This window comes from Bombina bombina, chromosome 6, assembly GCF_027579735.1.
Source record: "Bombina bombina isolate aBomBom1 chromosome 6, aBomBom1.pri, whole genome shotgun sequence".
Taxonomy (NCBI): domain Eukaryota; kingdom Metazoa; phylum Chordata; class Amphibia; order Anura; family Bombinatoridae; genus Bombina; species Bombina bombina.
The window spans coordinates 710,110,107-710,128,253 of NC_069504.1; the positions used below are offsets into that span (position 1 = coordinate 710,110,107).

Consider the following 18,147-nt stretch of genomic DNA (forward strand, 5'->3'; position numbering starts at 1 on the left):
TCGGCTGATGTCTCTTCTCTTTTTTTTTTTTTACCTTATAAGGGAAAGACTCTGTTTGGACCTGGTCTAGCGGAGATCATTTCAGAGATTACGGAAATCCACTTGGAAATCCAACCAGCCCTGGAACAAGGGAAAACAAAACAAGAAGCCTTCTGCTGACTCTAAATCAGCATGAAGGTTCCGTCTCCAATTACAGCGTGGATCAGGTGGGGGCAGGCTTTCTCTTTTTTACTCAAGCCTGGATACGCGATGTCCCAGACCCTTGGGTGGTGGACATAGTATCCCAGGGTTACAGAATGGGATTCAAGTCTTGCCCTCCAAGGGGCAGATTGCTCCTGTCAAGACTATCCTCAAACCAAATAAAGAAGGAGGCCTTCTTAAACTGTGTAAAAGACATATACTCTCTGGGAATTATTGTTCCTGTCCCACTAAAAGAACATGGTCTATGATTCTATTCAAATCTATTTGTGGCTCCCAAAATGGAGGGAACTTTTCTGCCCATTCTAGACCTCAAGTGTCTCAACAAATTCCTCAGGGTTCCGTCCTTCAAGATTATTATTATTATTATCGGTTATTTGTAGAGCACCAACAGATTCCGCAGCGCTATAAGATGGAAACTATTTGTTCCATTCTTCCTTTGGTAGGTGACCATAGACCTGAAGGACATATACCTTCATGTTCCCATTCACAGGGAACACCATCAGTATCTGAGGTTTGCTTTTCTGGACAAGAACTTCCAATTTGTTGCACTTCCTTTTGGTCTGGCCACGGCTCCCAGAATATTCACAAAGGTTCTGGGGGCGCTATTGGCTGTGATTAAATCCCAGGGAATTTCTGTGGGGCCTTATCTAGATGACATCTTGGTTCAGGTGTCTACTTTTCAACTAGCCCAATCTCATAAAGAGATGCTGTTGTCTTTTCTACGTTCCCACAGTGGAAGGTAAATTTGGAAAAAAAAGTTTAGTTCCATCTACCAAATTGTGTTTCCTATGGACTATAATAGGTTCCCTGTCCATGAAGATTTTCCTGACGAAGGTAAGAAAAACCAAAATTCTTGCTCTCTGCCTTTCTCTCCAGTCTGCTTTTCGTCCATCTGTGGCTCAATGCATGGAGGTGATTGGTCTGATGGTTGCATCCATGGACATCTTTCCTTTTGACCGGTTCCATCTTCGACCGCTGCAACTTTTTATGCTCCGTCAATGGAACGGAGATCATTCGGATTTATCTCAGAGGATAAATCTGGACCCTCTTACAAGAGACTCTCTCGTGGTGGGTGTTACATGAACATCTGTCTCTTGTTTTCTGAGACATTCCTGCGAAATTTTGACTACGGACGCCAGCCTGTCAGGCTGGGGTGCTGTTTGAGGTCCTCTAAAGGCTCAGGGCCTGTGGTCTCAGGAAGAGCCCTCTCTTCCCATAAACATATTGGAATTGAGAGCTATCTTCAATGCCCTATCAGTGTGGCCTCAACTGTCGTTGGTCCGGTTTATCAGATTCCAATCCTTAGCCATGAAGGAGGTGACTCGCATTCTGCAAAAGGTGAAATCCCACGATTGTCTTCTATCTGCCATCCACATTCCAGGAGTGGAGAACTGGGAAGCAGATTTTCTGAGCAGACAGACCTTTAATCCCCGGGAGTGGGCCTTCCATCAGGAAGTGTTCTCTCAGATATCCCTCAAGTGGGGGGTTCCAGAGTTGGACCTGATGGCGTCCCGCCAAAACGCCAAGGTTCAAAAGTACGGTTCAAGGTCAAGAGATCCTCAGGCCGTTCTGGTAGATGCTCTAGCGGTTCCTTGGAAGTTTTCTCTGGCTTATCTCTTTCCTCCGTTTGCTCTTCTTCCACGAGTCATTGCTCGTATCAAACAGGAGAACATCGGTATTAATAATAGCTCCTGCATGGCTTCGCAAGATCTGGTTCGCGGATCTGGTAAGGGTGTCATCTCTACCTCCTTGGTGGTTACCTCAGTGGAAAGACCTTCTACTTCAGGGTCCTTTCCTCCATCCAAACCTTGATTCTCTGAAACTAACTGCTTCGAGATTGAATGTCTAGTTCTGTCTAGGCGTGGTTTTTCTGAAGTGGTCATTGAAACTATGATTCAGGCTTGAAAACAGGTTATTCGCAAGATTTACCTTAAGATATGGCATAAATATCTTTATTGGTGTGAATCTAAGGGGTTCTCCTGGAGCAGGGTGAGGATTTCCCGGATTTTGCCTTTTCTTCAGGATGGCCTGGATAAGGGTTTATCAGTCAGTACCCTAAAGGGTCAGATTTCTGCGTTCTCTAGCCTTTTGCACAAACGTTTGGCAGATCTACCAGATGTTCAAGCCTTTGTACAGGCTCTGGTTAGAATCAGGCCTGTGTTTAAACCTGTTGCTCCTCCGTGGAGCCTTAATTTAGTTCTTAAAGTTTTGCAGCAGGCTCGATTTGAGCCGATGCACATTGTTGATATGAAACTGTTATCCTGGAAGGTTTTATTTCTTGTTGCCATTTCTTCCGCTCGCAGAGTGTCTGAGCTGTCAGCTCTGCTGTGTGATTCCCCATACCTTATTTTTCATGCTAATAATGCGGTCCTTTGTACTAAATTGGGTTTTCTCCCTAAAGAGGTATCGGATTGAAACATTAATCAGGAAATTGTTGTTCCTTCTTTTTGTCCTAATCCTTCTTCTCAAAAGGAACATCTTTTGCATAATTTGGATGCTGTGCGGGCTCTGAAATTCTTCTTGCAAGTTACTAAAGATTTTCGGCAATCTTCTGCCCTGTTTGTTGCTTTCTCTGGAAAACGTAAGGGTCAGAAGGCCACTTCTACTTTTCTGTCTCTTTGGTTGAGAAGTTTGAGTCGTTTGGCTTATGATACTGCTGGACAGCAGCCTCCTGTGAGACTTACAGCTCATTCCACTAGGGCTGTCTCCTCTTCTTGGGCTTTCAAAAATGAAGTTTCTGTGGATCAGATTTGCAAGGCGGCAAAATGGTCCTCTGTACATACTTTTTCCAAATTCTACAAATTTGATACTTTTGCCTCGGCCGAGGCTTCTTTTGGGAGAAAGGTTCTTCAAGCGGTGGTGCCTTCTGTTCAGGTCCTCCTGCCTTTTTTTCTCTCTCCCTGTTCATTCCGTGTTCTTTAGCTTGGGTATTGGTTCCCACTAGTAATTGGAATGATGTTGTGGACTCTCCATATCATAGGAAAGAAAACAAAATGTATGCTTACCTGATAAAATTTCTTTCTTTCCGGACATGAAGAGTCTACGACCCCACCCTCTTTTTTTAATTATAATACAGCAGTTTTTTTGAGTAAACCTCAGGCACCTTATCACCCTTATGTTTCTTATTTTTTCATTTCCTTTGGCTGAAGGACTGGGGGTTATGGGTAAGGCAGTTACACTTAACAACTTTGCTGGGGTGCTCTTTGTCTCCTCCTGCTGGCCAGGAGTTGAATATCCCACTAGTAATTGGAATGCTGTCGTGGACTCTCCATGTCCGGAAAGAAAGAAATTTAACAGGTAAGCATACATTTTGTTTTTAAACAACTTTCTAATTTACTTCAATTAGCAAATTTGCTTTATTCCTTTGGTAATCTTTGATGGAGGAGCAGCATTGCACCACATGAAGGTAGTTTTAGGCACTGGGTAAAAAAATGAGGCATAAATGAGCCTACCTGGGTATTCTTTTAAACAAAGGATACAAGAGAACAAGGTAAATTATATAATAAGTAAATTGGAAACTTGTTTAAAATGGTATGCTCTATCTGAATCATGAAAGAAAATTTTGGAGTTTTAGGTCCCTTTAAATTAATCCTTATGAAGATTTTTTTTCTTTTTTTTAAAGTGACGATGAGCAGCCATTTCTTTCCAATGGCATGGAGAGTCCACAAGTCCATTCTAATTACTAGTGGGGATTCAACTCCTGGCCACCAGGAGGAGGCAAAGAACACCCCAGCAAAGCTTTAAGTATCCCCGTACTTCCCACAATCCCCCAGTCATTCTTTGTCTTCGTACATTGAGGAGGTGTGCGAAGATGGTGCTCTGAAGAAAATAAAATGTTAATCCTTTAATTGGTAGTTTCCCTGCAAGCAAGGATTTGGGGTAATTCTGTGTCCACGTAATCCTCTTGAGTAAGGGTTGTGATAGCTGTTAGCCATTGGAGGTCAGCAGGGTAGTCCTCCTCCAACACTATATGGTTACCCTTATATGGAAAACCAGGGTTGGTTACTCTGTTTTGTCCTTTTTCCAGGTCCCTGCCAGAAGTCTTCTGGATCTATCAGACCTAGGTTTCTGTGACTGCCCCACAGATTCAGCTCCAGGTAAGTGCTTTCTATTCCTTCTTAGGTGAAGAAGGTTTTAGCACAGCAGGGGTTAATTCCTCTTACTATTGTATAAGGAGCAAGGGGACATTTTTGACAAACTCTTTCATAATTGGAGATTTATTTGGGCAGTTTGATGCAGGGCACTAAGAAATTATAGTTTTCTAGTTTATTAAGCTATATTGTTTTACTTGCAACTGAGGCTGTCAGGACTTAAATGAATTCTTCCTATCTTGTGTGTCATATGTAAAGAGGAGGTGTTGACTTCGTGTTTACACTGTGAGAGGGTTTATATTTGGGACATTTTTATGCCTGATAAATCTTTCCTGTATTCTCAGTCAGTGTTAACTGTTGGGACAGTTTTTGTTGGCGCAGCGGCTTTTTGCACGCTTTATTTTCTGTGTCGCAGCTTTATTGATGCGGTCATGTGATTGGCCGCGCTTCTCCCTCTTCCGCCGGTGGCGCCTGCATCGGCAGTGCTCTCTGTGCTATTGGAGTGTATTTCAGTGGTTCCGATATTTCTTTGAGTAATCCTAAGAAGATCGCTTCTCTGTATTCGGCTTAGGTAGGTAGTGAATTACTCCAGCATCGGCTGGGAGATTAGAGGTGCCGGTCTTTTTCGTTTTATCTCCAGCAGTGTTGCGCATCTCTGTAAAAATGTGAGAGTGCATGCTGAGGATTTTTTTTTATTATTTTGTCTGGGAAATCCATGATTTAACCCTTTAGCTGGGGATTTTTCTTTATGGAATTGGAAAAGGATGTAACAACTGCCTTTGAAAAATGTTTATTTTGTCTGGAGGTTCAAGTGATTCCTTCTATACAATTTTGCTCCTCTTGTGTAACTAAAGTCTTACAGTCTAAAAGTAAAGATTCCGTTTGCACAAATAAATATAACCCCTCGGAGTCTTCTACCTCTCAGGATTTCGCTGTCTTTGACATGCCTCAACTTTCTCCTCATGTCCCTAGCAACCACTCAAGTAGTGCCCTGCGGTCCTACTCAGTCTGCACCTGGGAGAGTATATTTACCATGTGATTTTGCAGCACAACTTACTTCAGCGGTGTCCGCGGCTCTGAGTGCCTTACCTTTTTCGGGTAAGAGGAAAAGAAAATCTAAGAATATTTCCTCTAAATTGGCTGCTTTGGTCAGTTTGGCTCAGTTATCTTAGGATGACCATTCTTCAGTAGCTTCTGAGGCAAAAACTCTGATTCTGAGTCGGCTATAATTAGTACAGCGGATTCAGTAGAGGTTAGTTTTAGATTTAAGCTTGAGCTCCATTTACTACTCAAGGATGTTTTGGCTATTTTAGAGGATTCAGAAGGTACAGTCGCTGAGGCTCCTAAGGTCAATAAACTAGAGTTTTTGATGTTAAGCCTAGATCAGTGGAAGTATTTCCTGTTCCAGATCTTATGTCGGACATTATTTCTCAGGAATGGGAGAAACCGGGTGTTCCCTTTTCTCCATCTCCTGCTTTTAAGAAGATGTTTCCAGTTGCAGATTCTCTGCGGGAACTTTGGCGTATTGTTCCTAAAGTGGATGGAGCTATATCCACATTAGCTAAAAGAACTAAGATTCTTCTAGAGGATAGTACCTCCTTTAAAAACCCTATGGACAGGAAGCTGGAGGGGTATTTAAAAAAAAAAAATCACTAAGGACTGCTATGGCAGCCAGTTGCTAGTATAGCGGCAGTCGCAGTTGTGGCCTCTTACTGATGCGATTCCTTATCAGATGTAATTTTGTAAGGAACTACTGTGGAGGAAATCCAAGAAAGGATCAAGGTTCTAAAACTGCCTAATACCTTTATTTGTGATGCCAGTATGCAGGTAGTACGTCTGAGTGCACAGACTTCTAGCCTCGCCATTCTATGTTGTAGAGTCTTGTGGCTAAAGTCTTGGTCAGCAGACATGGTTTCTAAACTTCTTTCTCTTCCTTTTAAAGGGAAGACCTTGTTTGGCCCTGCCCTGGCTGATATCTCTACAGTCACGGGTGGAAAGGGAGCCTTTCTGCCCCAGGAAAAGATGATTAGACCTAAGGGTCGCCAGACTTCTAATTTTCGTTCCATTCGCAATTTCAAGGGACAGAAATCATCTTCTTCGTCCAAGCCTGAACAGACCAAGCCCTCCTGGAGATCTAACCAGCCTTGGAATAAGGGCAAACAGTCCAAGAAGCCTTCCTCTGAGAACAAATCTGCATGAAGGGTTTGCCCCCGATCCGAGTATTGATCAAGTTGGGTGCAAATTTTTCTTTTTTTTTTTCAAGAGGCTTGGATTTGCGATATTCCCGATCCTTGGGCGGTGGAGGTAGTCTCTCAGGGTTACAAGATAGGTTTCAAATCTCGTCCTCCGAGAGGCAGATTTCTCCTGTCAAGATTATCAGCAAACCAGGAAGGAAGAGAAGCATTCTTAAACTACATCAGGGATCTCTTTTCTTTAGGAGTGATCGCTCCTGTTCCTCTGGCAGAACAGGGTTGAGGATTCTATTCCAACCTATTTGTGGTTCCCAAGAAGGATGGAACCTTTCGACCTGTTCTAGATCTGAAGTGCCTCAACAAATTTCTCAGGGTTCCGTCCTTCAAAATGGAGACTATCCGTTCTATTCTCCTCTTAGTTCAGGAGGGTCAGTACATGACCACCATCGACCTGAAGGACGCTTACCTCCATGTTCCTATCCACAAGGATCATTTTGAATTCCTACGGTTTGCCTTTTTGGACAACCACTTGCATTTTGATGCCCTGCCTTTTGGCGTAGCCACAGCCCCCCAAATCTTTGCAAAGGTTTTAGGAGCTCTTTTGGCAGTAGCCAGATTTTAAGGAATTGCGGTGGCGCCATACCTGGACGATATCTTGGTTCAGGCGCCATCTTTTCATTTAGCAAAATCTCATACAGATTCTCTGTTGTGGATTCTCCGCTGTCACGGGTGGAAGGTGAATCTGGAAGAGTTCCTGGTGCCAAATACCAGGGTGTGTTTTCTGGGGACGATCATAGACTCAATCTCGATGAAGATTTTCTTAACGGTAGTCAGAAAATCCAAACTTCTTTTTCCCTGTTTTTTTCTTCAGTCATCTGTGACTGTGTATGGAAGTAATTGGTCTCATGGTAGCTTACATGGACATTATTCCTTTTGCTCGATTCCATCTGAGACCTCTACAGTTATGCATGCTCAGACAATGGAACAGAGACCACTCAGACCTCTCTCGGAAGATAGTCCTAGACAACCTGACGAGAGACTCGCTGTCCTGGTGGCTCTCTCAGGACCATCGGTCCCAAGGCACATGCTTCTTGAGACCATCCTGGGAGATTGTGACTACGGATGCCAGCCTTTCTGGCTGGGGAGCAGTTTAGGGTTCCTTAAGAGCTCAATGAATCCGGACTCAGAGTCTGTTCTTCCAATAAATATCTTAGAGTTGAGAGCAATCTTCAATGCTCTGATAGCTTGGCCCCAACTAAGTTCGGTCCGGTTTATCAGATTTTAATCGGACAACATCACTTCGGTGGCTTATATCAACCATCAGGGAGGAACAAGGAGTTCCTTAGCGATGAAGGAGGTGACTCGCTTCCTTCGGTGGGCAGAGTCTCACAACTGTCACATTTCTGCCATTCACATCCCAGGTGTGGACAACTGGGAGGCGGATTACCTGAGCAGGCAGACTTTTCACCCCCAAGGGAGTGGGCTCTTCATCCATAGGTATTCTCAATGATAACACTCAGGTGGGGGTTTCTGGAGTTGGACTTGATGGCTTCTCGTCTAAAATCCAAGCTTTCCAGATACGGATCCAGATCAAGGGATCCGCAAGAAGTTCTGGTAGACGCTCTAGTGTTCCGTGGAATTTCGATCTGATTTACCCGTTTCCACTGTTTGCCCTCCTTCCTTGGGTGATAGCCCGTATCAAACAGGAGCAGGATTCTAATTGCTCCAGCTTATCAAGAATTTGGTTTGCGGACCTGGTGAAGATGTCGTCCTCTCCCCCGTGGAAATTACAGCTGAGGAAGGACCTTCTACTTCAGGGTCCTTTTCGTCATCCAGATCTAGATTCTCTGAAGCTGACTGCGTGAAGATTGAACACCTAGTCTTGTCAAGACAAGGTTTTTCTGAAAAGGTTGACACCTTAATACAGGCTTGTAAGCCGGTTACTCGCAAGCTATACCATAAGGTTTGGCGAACATATCTTTACTGGTGCGAATCTCTGGGTTTTCCTTGGCGTAAAGTGAGAGTTCCCCGTATTCTGTCCTTTCTCCAGTCGGGTCTGGAGAAGGGTTTGTCAGTCAGTTCCCTGAAGGGTCAGCTTTCTTCCCTTTCTGTTCTGTTTCATAAGCGTTTGGTCGACTTAATAGACGTTCAGTCTTTTGTTCAGGCCCTGGTCAGAATCAGGTCTGGGTTTAAACCTGTTGCTCCTCCTTGGAGCCTTAATCTTGTTCTTCGGGTTTTACAGAAGGCTCCGTTTGAGCCTCTGCATTCTGTTGATATTAAGTTGTTGTCTTGGAAAGTTTTGTTTTTACTAGCTATTTTTTCGGCTCTTAGAGTCTCAGAGCTTTTGGCTCTACAGTGTGATCCCCCTTATCTTATTTTCCATGCTGATAAGGCAGTTCTTCGTACAAAATTCAGATTTCTTCCTAAAGTGGTTTCAGACCGCAATATCAATCAGGAAATTGTCGTTCCCTTGTTCAAGTCCTAATCCTTCTCAGAAAGAACGTCTGTTGTACAACCTGGATGTAGTCTGAAGTTCTATCTCCAGGCTACTAAGGATTTTCGACAATCTTCTGCCCTTTTTGTGGAGTTGCTGGCAAACGTAAGGGACAGAAGGTCACGTCTGCTATTTTTTGGTTGAAAAGTTTCATTCTATTGGATTATGAGACATTAAAAAATGAGGCTTCTGTGAAGCAAATTTGCAAGGCGGCCACTTGGTCCTCCTTGCATACTTCCTCTTAATTTTACAAATTCAATGTTTTTGTCTCGGCTGAGGCTTCTTTTTAGAGAAAGGTTCTTCAAGCGGTGGTGCCCTCAGTTTAGGTCCGCCTGTCTTGTTTCTCCCTCCCTTTCCATTCTGTGTCCTCTAGCTTGGGTATTGGTTCCCATTAGTAATTAGAATGGATTCCTGGACTCTCCATGCCGTTGGAAAGAAAACTAAATGTATGCTTACCTTGTAAATTCTTTTCTTTCCTTGCGTGGAGAGTCCACTACCCGCTCTTGTCTAAATTCAAGACGGCTTATTATTTTTTGATTTTTCTAAACTTCAGGCACCACTATACCCTTTGTGCCCACTTTTTCTCTTTCTGTATTCCCTCGGCTCAATGACTGGGGGATTGTGGGAAGTAGGAAGAATACTTAAAGCTTTGCTGGCGGTGTTCTTTGCCTCCTCCTGGTGGCCAGGAGTTGAATTCCCACTAGTAATTAGAATGGATTCGTAGACTCTCCATGCCAGGAAAGAAAATAATTTATCAGGTAAGCATACATTTTGTTTTAAAAGTCCCAGGGTCCTCATCTGCAGTTCAAGTGAAACAGCCTGTCGCTGCCCTAACCCCATTATGCAATTTGTCACTTTATTAATTTATTATTAATATTGTTCTGCATAAATTCAGATTGTAGTATGGTGCATGTATATGATAATGACTTTCATTTCCATGAATGTATTTCCTGCTGTTAATGGGTAAATATATATTTGTGCTTTTTAAAAAATATTTGGTAACGCTTTACACAGAAATGATACGTGTTTTTGTATTTTTCTTCTCATGTAGTGGATTCCCCTGATGCAACATGGCAGACTGAGGACAGGAACTTTCTCTCTTCCTGTGTCAGTGGAGAAACCTCCCCCCAGTTACTCTGTGCTAACCCCTGATGTAAGTGAACCCAATGGCAATACAACTGCAAATAAGAAAAGTAACCCAGCCATAGTGTAGTAGCTTGTTCTATAAGGTAGTGCCAAACCAGGATGTAGCCTCTTTCTCCAACATAGGTGTGTCCGGTCCACGGCGTCATCCTTACTTGTGGGATATTCTCTTCCCCAACAGGAAATGGCAAAGAGCCCAGCAAAGCTGGTCACATGATCCCTCCTAGGCTCCGCCTACCCCAGTCATTCTCTTTGCCGTTGTACAGGCAACATCTCCACGGAGATGGCTTAGAGTTTTTTAGTGTTTAACTGTAGTTTTTATTATTCAATCAAGAGTTTGTTATTTTGAAATAGTGCTGGTATGTACTATTTACTCAGAAACAGAAAAGAGATGAAGATTTCTGTTTGTATGAGGAAAATGATTTTAGCAACCGTCACTAAAATCCATGGCTGTTCCACACAGGACTGTTGAGAGCAATTAACTTCAGTTGGGGGAACAGTGAGCAGTCTCTTGCTGCTTGAGGTATGACACATTCTAACAAGACGATGTAATGCTGGAAGCTGTCATTTTCCCTATGGGATCCGGTAAGCCATGTTTATTACGATCGTAAATAAGGGCTTCACAAGGGCTTATTAAGACTGTAGACTTTTTCTGGGCTAAATCGATTCATTATTAACACATATTTAGCCTTGAGGAATCATTTTATTTGGGTATTTTGATATAATAATATCGGCAGGCACTGTTTTAGACACCTTATTCTTTAGGGGCTTTCCCAAAGCATAGGCAGAGCCTCATTTTCGCGCCGGTGTTGCGCACTTGTTTTTGAGAGGCATGGCATGCAGTCGCATGTGAGAGGAGCTCTGATACTTAGAAAAGACTTTCTGAAGGCGTCATTTGGTATCGTATTCCCCTTTGGGCTTGGTTGGGTCTCAGCAAAGCAGATACCAGGGACTGTAAAGGGGTTAAAGTTCAAAACGGCTCCGGTTCCGTTATTTTAAGGGTTAAAGCTTCCAAATTTGGTGTGCAATACTTTTAAGGCTTTAAGACACTGTGGTGAAAATTTGGTGAATTTTGAACAATTCCTTCATGATTTTTCGCAATTGCAGTAATAAAGTGTGTTCAGTTTAAAATTTAAAGTGACAGTAACGGTTTTATTTTAAAACGTTTTTTGTACTTTGTTATCAAGTTTATGCCTGTTTAACATGTCTGAACTACCAGATAGACTGTGTTCTGAATGTGGGGAAGCCAGAATTCCTATTCATTTAAATAAATGTGATTTATGTGACAATGACAATGATGCCCAAGATGATTCCTCAAGTGAGGGGAGTAAGCATGGTACTGCATCATTCCCTCCTTCGTCTACACGAGTCTTGCCCACTCAGGAGGCCCCTAGTACATCTAGCGCGCCAATACTCCTTACTATGCAACAATTAACGGCTGTAATGGATAATTCTGTCAAAAACATTTTAGCCAAAATGAACACTTATCAGCGTAAGCGCGACTGCTCTGTTTTAGATACTGAAGAGCATGACGACGCTGATAATAATGTTTCTGAAGGGCCCCTAACCCAGTCTGATGGGGCCAGGGAGGTTTTGTCTGAGGGAGAAATTACTGATTCAGGGAACATTTCTCAACATGCTGAACCTGATGTGATTACATTTAAATTTAAGTTGGAACATCTCCGCATTCTGCTTAAGGAGGTATTATCCACTCTGGATGATTGTGACAAGTTGGTCATCCCAGAGAAACTATGTAAAATGGACAAGTTCCTAGAGGTGCTGGGGCTCCCAGAAGCTTTTCCTATACCCAAGCGGGTGGCGGACATTGTTAATAAAGAATGGGAAAGGCCCGGTATTCCTTTCGTCCCTCCCCCCATATTTAAAAAATTGTTTCCTATGGTCGACCCCAGAAAGGACTTATGGCAGACAGTCCCCAAGGTCGAGGGAGCGGTTTCCACTTTAAACAAACGCACCACTATACCCATAGAGGATAGTTGTGCTTTCAAAGATCCTATGGATAAAAAATTAGAAGGTTTGCTTAAAAAGATGTTTGTTCAGCAGGGTTACCTTCTACAACCAATTTCATGCGTTGTCCCTGTCGCTACAGCCGCATGTTTCTGGTTCGATGAGCTGATAAAGGCGGTCGATAGTGATTCTCCTCCTTATGAGGAGATTATGGACAGAATCAATGCTCTCAAATTGGCTAATTCTTTTACCCTAGACGCCACTTTGCAATTGGCTAGGTTAGCGGCTAAGAATTCTGGGTTTGCTATTGTGGCGCGCAGAGCGCTTTGGTTGAAATCTTGGTCGGCTGATGCGTCTTCCAAGAACAAGCTACTTAACATTCCTTTCAAGGGGAAAACGCTGTTTGGCCCTGACTTGAAAGAGATTATCTCTGATATCACTGGGGGTAAGGGCCACGCCCTTCCTCAGGATCGGCCTTTCAAGGCAAAAAATAAACCTAATTTTCGTCCCTTTCGTAGAAACGGACCAGCCCAAAGTGCTACGTCCTCTAAGCAAGAGGGTAATACTTCTCAAGCCAAGCCAGCTTGGAGACCAATGCAAGGTTGGAACAAGGGAAAGCAGGCCAAGAAACCTGCCACTGCTACCAAGACAGCATGAAATGTTGGCCCCCGATCCGGGACCGGATCTGGTGGGGGGCAGACTCTCTCTCTTCGCTCAGGCTTGGGCAAGAGATGTTCTGGATCCTTGGGCGCTAGAAATAGTCTCCCAAGGTTATCTTCTGGAATTCAAGGGGCTTCCCCCAAGGGGGAGGTTCCACAGGTCTCAGTTGTCTTCAGACCACATAAAAAGACAGGCATTCTTACATTGTGTAGAAGACCTGTTAAAAATGGGAGTGATTCATCCTGTTCCATTAAGAGAACAAGGGATGGGGTTCTACTCCAATCTGTTCATAGTTCCCAAAAAAGAGGGAACGTTCAGACCAATCTTAGATCTCAAGATCTTAAACAAGTTTCTCAAGGTTCCATCGTTCAAGATGGAAACCATTCGAACTATTCTTCCTTCCATCCAGGAAGGTCAATTCATGACCACGGTGGATTTAAAGGATGCGTATCTACATATTCCTATCCACAAGGAACATCATCGGTTCCTAAGGTTCGCATTCCTGGACAAGCATTACCAGTTCGTGGCGCTTCCTTTCGGATTAGCCACTGCTCCAAGGATTTTCACAAAGGTACTAGGGTCCCTTCTAGCTGTGCTAAGACCAAGGGGCATTGCTGTAGTACCTTATTTGGACGACATTCTGATTCAAGCGTCGTCCCTTCCTCAAGCAAAGGCTCACACGGACATAGTCCTGGCCTTTCTCAGATCTCACGGATGGAAAGTGAACGTGGAAAAGAGTTCTCTATCTCTGTCAACAAGGGTTCCCTTCTTGGGAACAATAATAGACTCCTTAGAAATGAGGATATTTCTGACAGAGGCCAGAAAAACAAAGCTTCTAGACTCTTGTCGGATACTTCATTCCGTTCCTCTTCCTTCCATAGCTCAGTGCATGGAAGTGATCGGGTTGATGGTAGCGGCAATGGACATAGTTCCTTTTGCGCGCATTCATCTAAGACCATTACAACTGTGCATGCTCAGTCAGTGGAATGGGGATTATACAGACTTGTCTCCGAAGATACAAGTAAATCAGAGGACCAGAGACTCACTCCGTTGGTGGCTGTCCCTGGACAACCTGTCACAAGGGATGACATTCCGCAGACCAGAGTGGGTCATTGTCACGACCGACGCCAGTCTGATGGGCTGGGGCGCGGTCTGGGGATCCCTGAAAGCTCAGGGTCTTTGGTCTCGGGAAGAATCTCTTCTACCGATAAATATTCTGGAACTGAGAGCGATATTCAATGCTCTCAAGGCTTGGCCTCAGCTAGCGAGGGCCAAGTTCATACGGTTTCAATCAGACAACATGACAACTGTTGCGTACATCAACCATCAGGGGGGAACAAGGAGTTCCCTAGCGATGGAAGAAGTGACCAAAATCATTCTATGGGCGGAGTCTCACTCCTGCCACCTGTCCGCTATCCACATCCCAGGAGTGGAAAATTGGGAAGCGGATTTTCTGAGTCGTCAGACATTGCATCCGGGGGAGTGGGAACTCCATCCGGAAATCTTTGCCCAAGTCACTCAGCTGTGGGGCATTCCAGACATGGATCTGATGGCCTCTCGTCAGAACTTCAAAGTTCCTTGCTACGGGTCCAGATCCAGGGATCCCAAGGCGGCTCTAGTGGATGCACTAGTAGCACCTTGGACCTTCAAACTAGCTTATGTGTTCCCGCCGTTTCCTCTCATCCCCAGGCTGGTAGCCAGGATCAATCAGGAGAGGGCGTCGGTGATCTTGATAGCTCCTGCGTGGCCACGCAGGACTTGGTATGCAGATCTGGTGAATATGTCATCGGCTCCACCTTGGAAGCTACCTTTGAGACGAGACCTTCTTGTTCAGGGTCCGTTCGAACATCCGAACCTGGTTTCACTCCAGCTGACTGCTTGGAGATTGAACGCTTGATCTTATCGAAGCGAGGGTTCTCAGATTCTGTTATCGATACTCTTGTTCAGGCCAGAAAGCCTGTAACTAGAAAGATTTACCACAAAATTTGGAAAAAATATATCTGTTGGTGTGAATCTAAAGGATTCCCTTGGGACAAGGTTAAGATTCCTAAGATTCTATCCTTCCTTCAAGAAGGATTGGAAAAAGGATTATCTGCAAGTTCCCTGAAGGGACAGATTTCTGCCTTGTCTGTGTTACTTCACAAAAAGCTGGCAGCTGTGCCAGATGTTCAAGCCTTTGTTCAGGCTCTGGTTAGAATTAAGCCTGTTTACAAACCTTTGACTCCTCCTTGGAGTCTCAATTTAGTTCTTTCAGTTCTTCAGGGGGTTCCGTTTGAACCCTTACATTCCGTTGATATTAAGTTATTATCTTGGAAAGTTTTGTTTTTAGTTGCAATTTCTTCTGCTAGAAGAGTTTCAGAATTATCTGCTCTGCAGTGTTCTCCTCCTTATCTGGTGTTCCATGCAGATAAGGTGGTTTTACGTACTAAACCTGGTTTTCTTCCAAAAGTTGTTTCTAACAAAAACATTAACCAGGAGATTATCGTACCTTCTCTGTGTCCGAAACCAGTTTCAAAGAAGGAACGTTTGTTGCACAATTTGGATGTTGTTCGCGCTCTAAAATTCTATTTAGAAGCTACAAAGGATTTTAGACAAACATCTTCCTTGTTTGTTGTTTATTCCGGTAAAAGGAGAGGTCAAAAAAGCAACTTCTACCTCTCTCTCTTTTTGGATTAAAAGCATCATCAGATTGGCTTACGAGACTGCCGGACGGCAGCCTCCCGAAAGAATCACAGCTCATTCCACTAGGGCTGTGGCTTCCACATGGGCCTTCAAGAACGAGGCTTCTGTTGATCAGATATGTAGGGCAGCGACTTGGTCTTCACTGCACACTTTTACCAAATTTTACAAGTTTGATACTTTTGCTTCTTCTGAGGCTATTTTTGGGAGAAAGGTTTTGCAAACCGTGGTGCCTTCCATTTAGGTGACCTGATTTGCTCCCTCCCTTCATCCGTGTCCTAAAGCTTTGGTATTGGTTCCCACAAGTAAGGATGACGCCGTGGACCGGACACACCTATGTTGGAGAAAACAGAATTTATGTTTACCTGATAAATTGCTTTCTCCAACGGTGTGTCCGGTCCACGGCCCGCCCTGGTTTTTTTAATCAGGTCTGATAATTTATTTTCTTTAACTACAGTCACCACGGTACCATATGGTTTCTCCTATGCAAATATTCCTCCTTAACGTCGGTCGAATGACTGGGGTAGGCGGAGCCTAGGAGGGATCATGTGACCAGCTTTGCTGGGCTCTTTGCCATTTCCTGTTGGGGAAGAGAATATCCCACAAGTAAGGATGACGCCGTGGACCGGACACACCGTTGGAGAAAGCAATTTATCAGGTAAACATAAATTCTGTTTTTAGATCATTTGTGCTTTTCATGAAGGTGAACTTTCCTAAAGTATTTCAGTAAGCCATACTTTATGGTCTGTTATAGGCTTTTTTTGATGATATGGAGCTATATGTATATAGGCACAGTTGATTAAGCTACACTAACAAAGGATATGCATAAAAAGTCCCAAGATGACCAATACTAAACTGCTAAGATGTTGCGTGCAGACTTACAACCTCCAAGAGAGTAAATATGAGAATAGTGAGGTCCTGTCTGTGCAATAAAATATCACTACAGCATTAGAATCATACTCACATATTCCTGAACTTAAAACCAAGCTCAGAGTATAAAGGCTCAAACAGATCTCCCTCCATGGGAATAAAGAAGTGGATATGCCTTGACTAAGCCAAAATAACAGCTTTTACTAAAGGTCTGTTTTACTGCCACTGGGGGTTATTGTAGGGTACTGTCCAAAACAAGAGAACCTTCCATGTGCACAGGCTGTGAAAATTTACAACGTCTAATGTTCAACAGTTGTCGGTTCTGAATGTCAAGTCCCCGCCCTCTGTGTGATGTCACCTTGGAAAAGCTGAGTTTTAATTTGTGAAATGTATGTTGTATACGTAAAGGTGATATCATACAGAGGGCAGGGACTTTACATATGGAACCGACAACCACTGAACATTAGACATTGTAAATGGTCACGGTCTGTGTATGTTTTGGACAGTACCCCCAGAATAACCTCAGTGGCTGTAAAACACACCTTTAAGAAAAGCTTTTATTTTGGCTAAGTCAAGGCATATCCACAGAGGGAGATCTGTTTGAGCCTTTATACTCTGACCTTGGTTTTAAGTTTAGGAATACGTGAGTATGGTTCTAATGCTGTAGTGATATTTTATTGCACAGACAGGACTTCACTATCATCCCATTTACTCTATTGGAGGTTAAAAGTCTGCAAGCAACATCTTGCCACATTGATATTGCTTTTGGGACTTTTTATACATTATTATATTTTTTATTTATTGGGATTTACAATGTATCTATTGATTGTTATATACAGTTGATTAAGGGTCTGGTAGTCCCATCACTCTTAGGGCCTTACGATCTAAAGCTCTCTGCTGTGTGATGACTTTCTAATAAGTCTAATCAGTACTGCAAGAGCCCTTAAATCCTTTTATAAAGCAAGTTTTAGCTATGGGTTCTGTATGTAAAGGAGAGATACATATGTTGCAATGTAATACTCAATAAACACTCCCAAAGATTTCCCTTCCTGCCGGCAAGTTTGATCATCTGGCCCTTAGGGAAATCGATATTCAAAAGACATTTGCGTATGTCTTACCACAGGAGAGAGGCACTAAACTGGATGCACATAGCTAGAGAGCAGGATGCTAAACAAGAAATTCTACTGCAATGTATATGCTGTATAACGCTGCTAGCTGGCAATAATGTTGTATCATACATGCTTTTTAACCTTGGTGAGTGCTCTCAAACTTACCTCCACTGGCCACCTATAGCCTGAGGCAATTTTTTCATGTTAACATCGGCAGGTGAAGCAACTAATCATGGCATACTGCTCTCACAATTTACTAAGAACAGAACATGCTCACGTGTCCTTCTCTGCAAAGCTCCATAGATGTCACTAAAAGGTTACGTATTCTAGGGTGAGTGTGCAGTATTGTGCCTGATTGGCTGTATCGCCCACCAATGTTATGTTAAAAAAAATGCCTTTGGCTATGGAGGGCCATAGGGTGGAAAGTTAGAGTACTGAAACATTTAATGATATTGATTTTACATTATTTCTTTAAATTCTGCATGTTAGCAATGCATTGTAGCGTTCTTTTACATTTCCTAGTAAATACATACTGAAATCTGGCCTTTTTGGTGTGGGGGACAAATGACAGATTTGCTTATGCTAGTGGTAGATAATTATTACAAAGCAAAATTATTCTGTATTTGTACAAATTGGATGCAGCTAAAAAGATTAAAGAGTAATTTCTCTAGAAAACCGTCAATTTTAATTCTATATAATTTTATACACTTGTTTTGTGTACAAGAAATGTTAAAACAAGAAAT

General features: G+C 43.2%; 1 protein-coding gene across 1 annotated transcript in view; it reads left to right on the forward strand.

Annotated features, from left to right (window-relative positions):
• Positions 1–18,147, forward strand: part of DOCK6 (dedicator of cytokinesis 6) — a 360,578-nt gene that overhangs the window by 200,501 nt on the left and 141,930 nt on the right. The window contains 1 exon segment of the mRNA XM_053717880.1: positions 10,030–10,131. Coding sequence (XP_053573855.1) covers positions 10,030–10,131 — 102 coding nt within the window.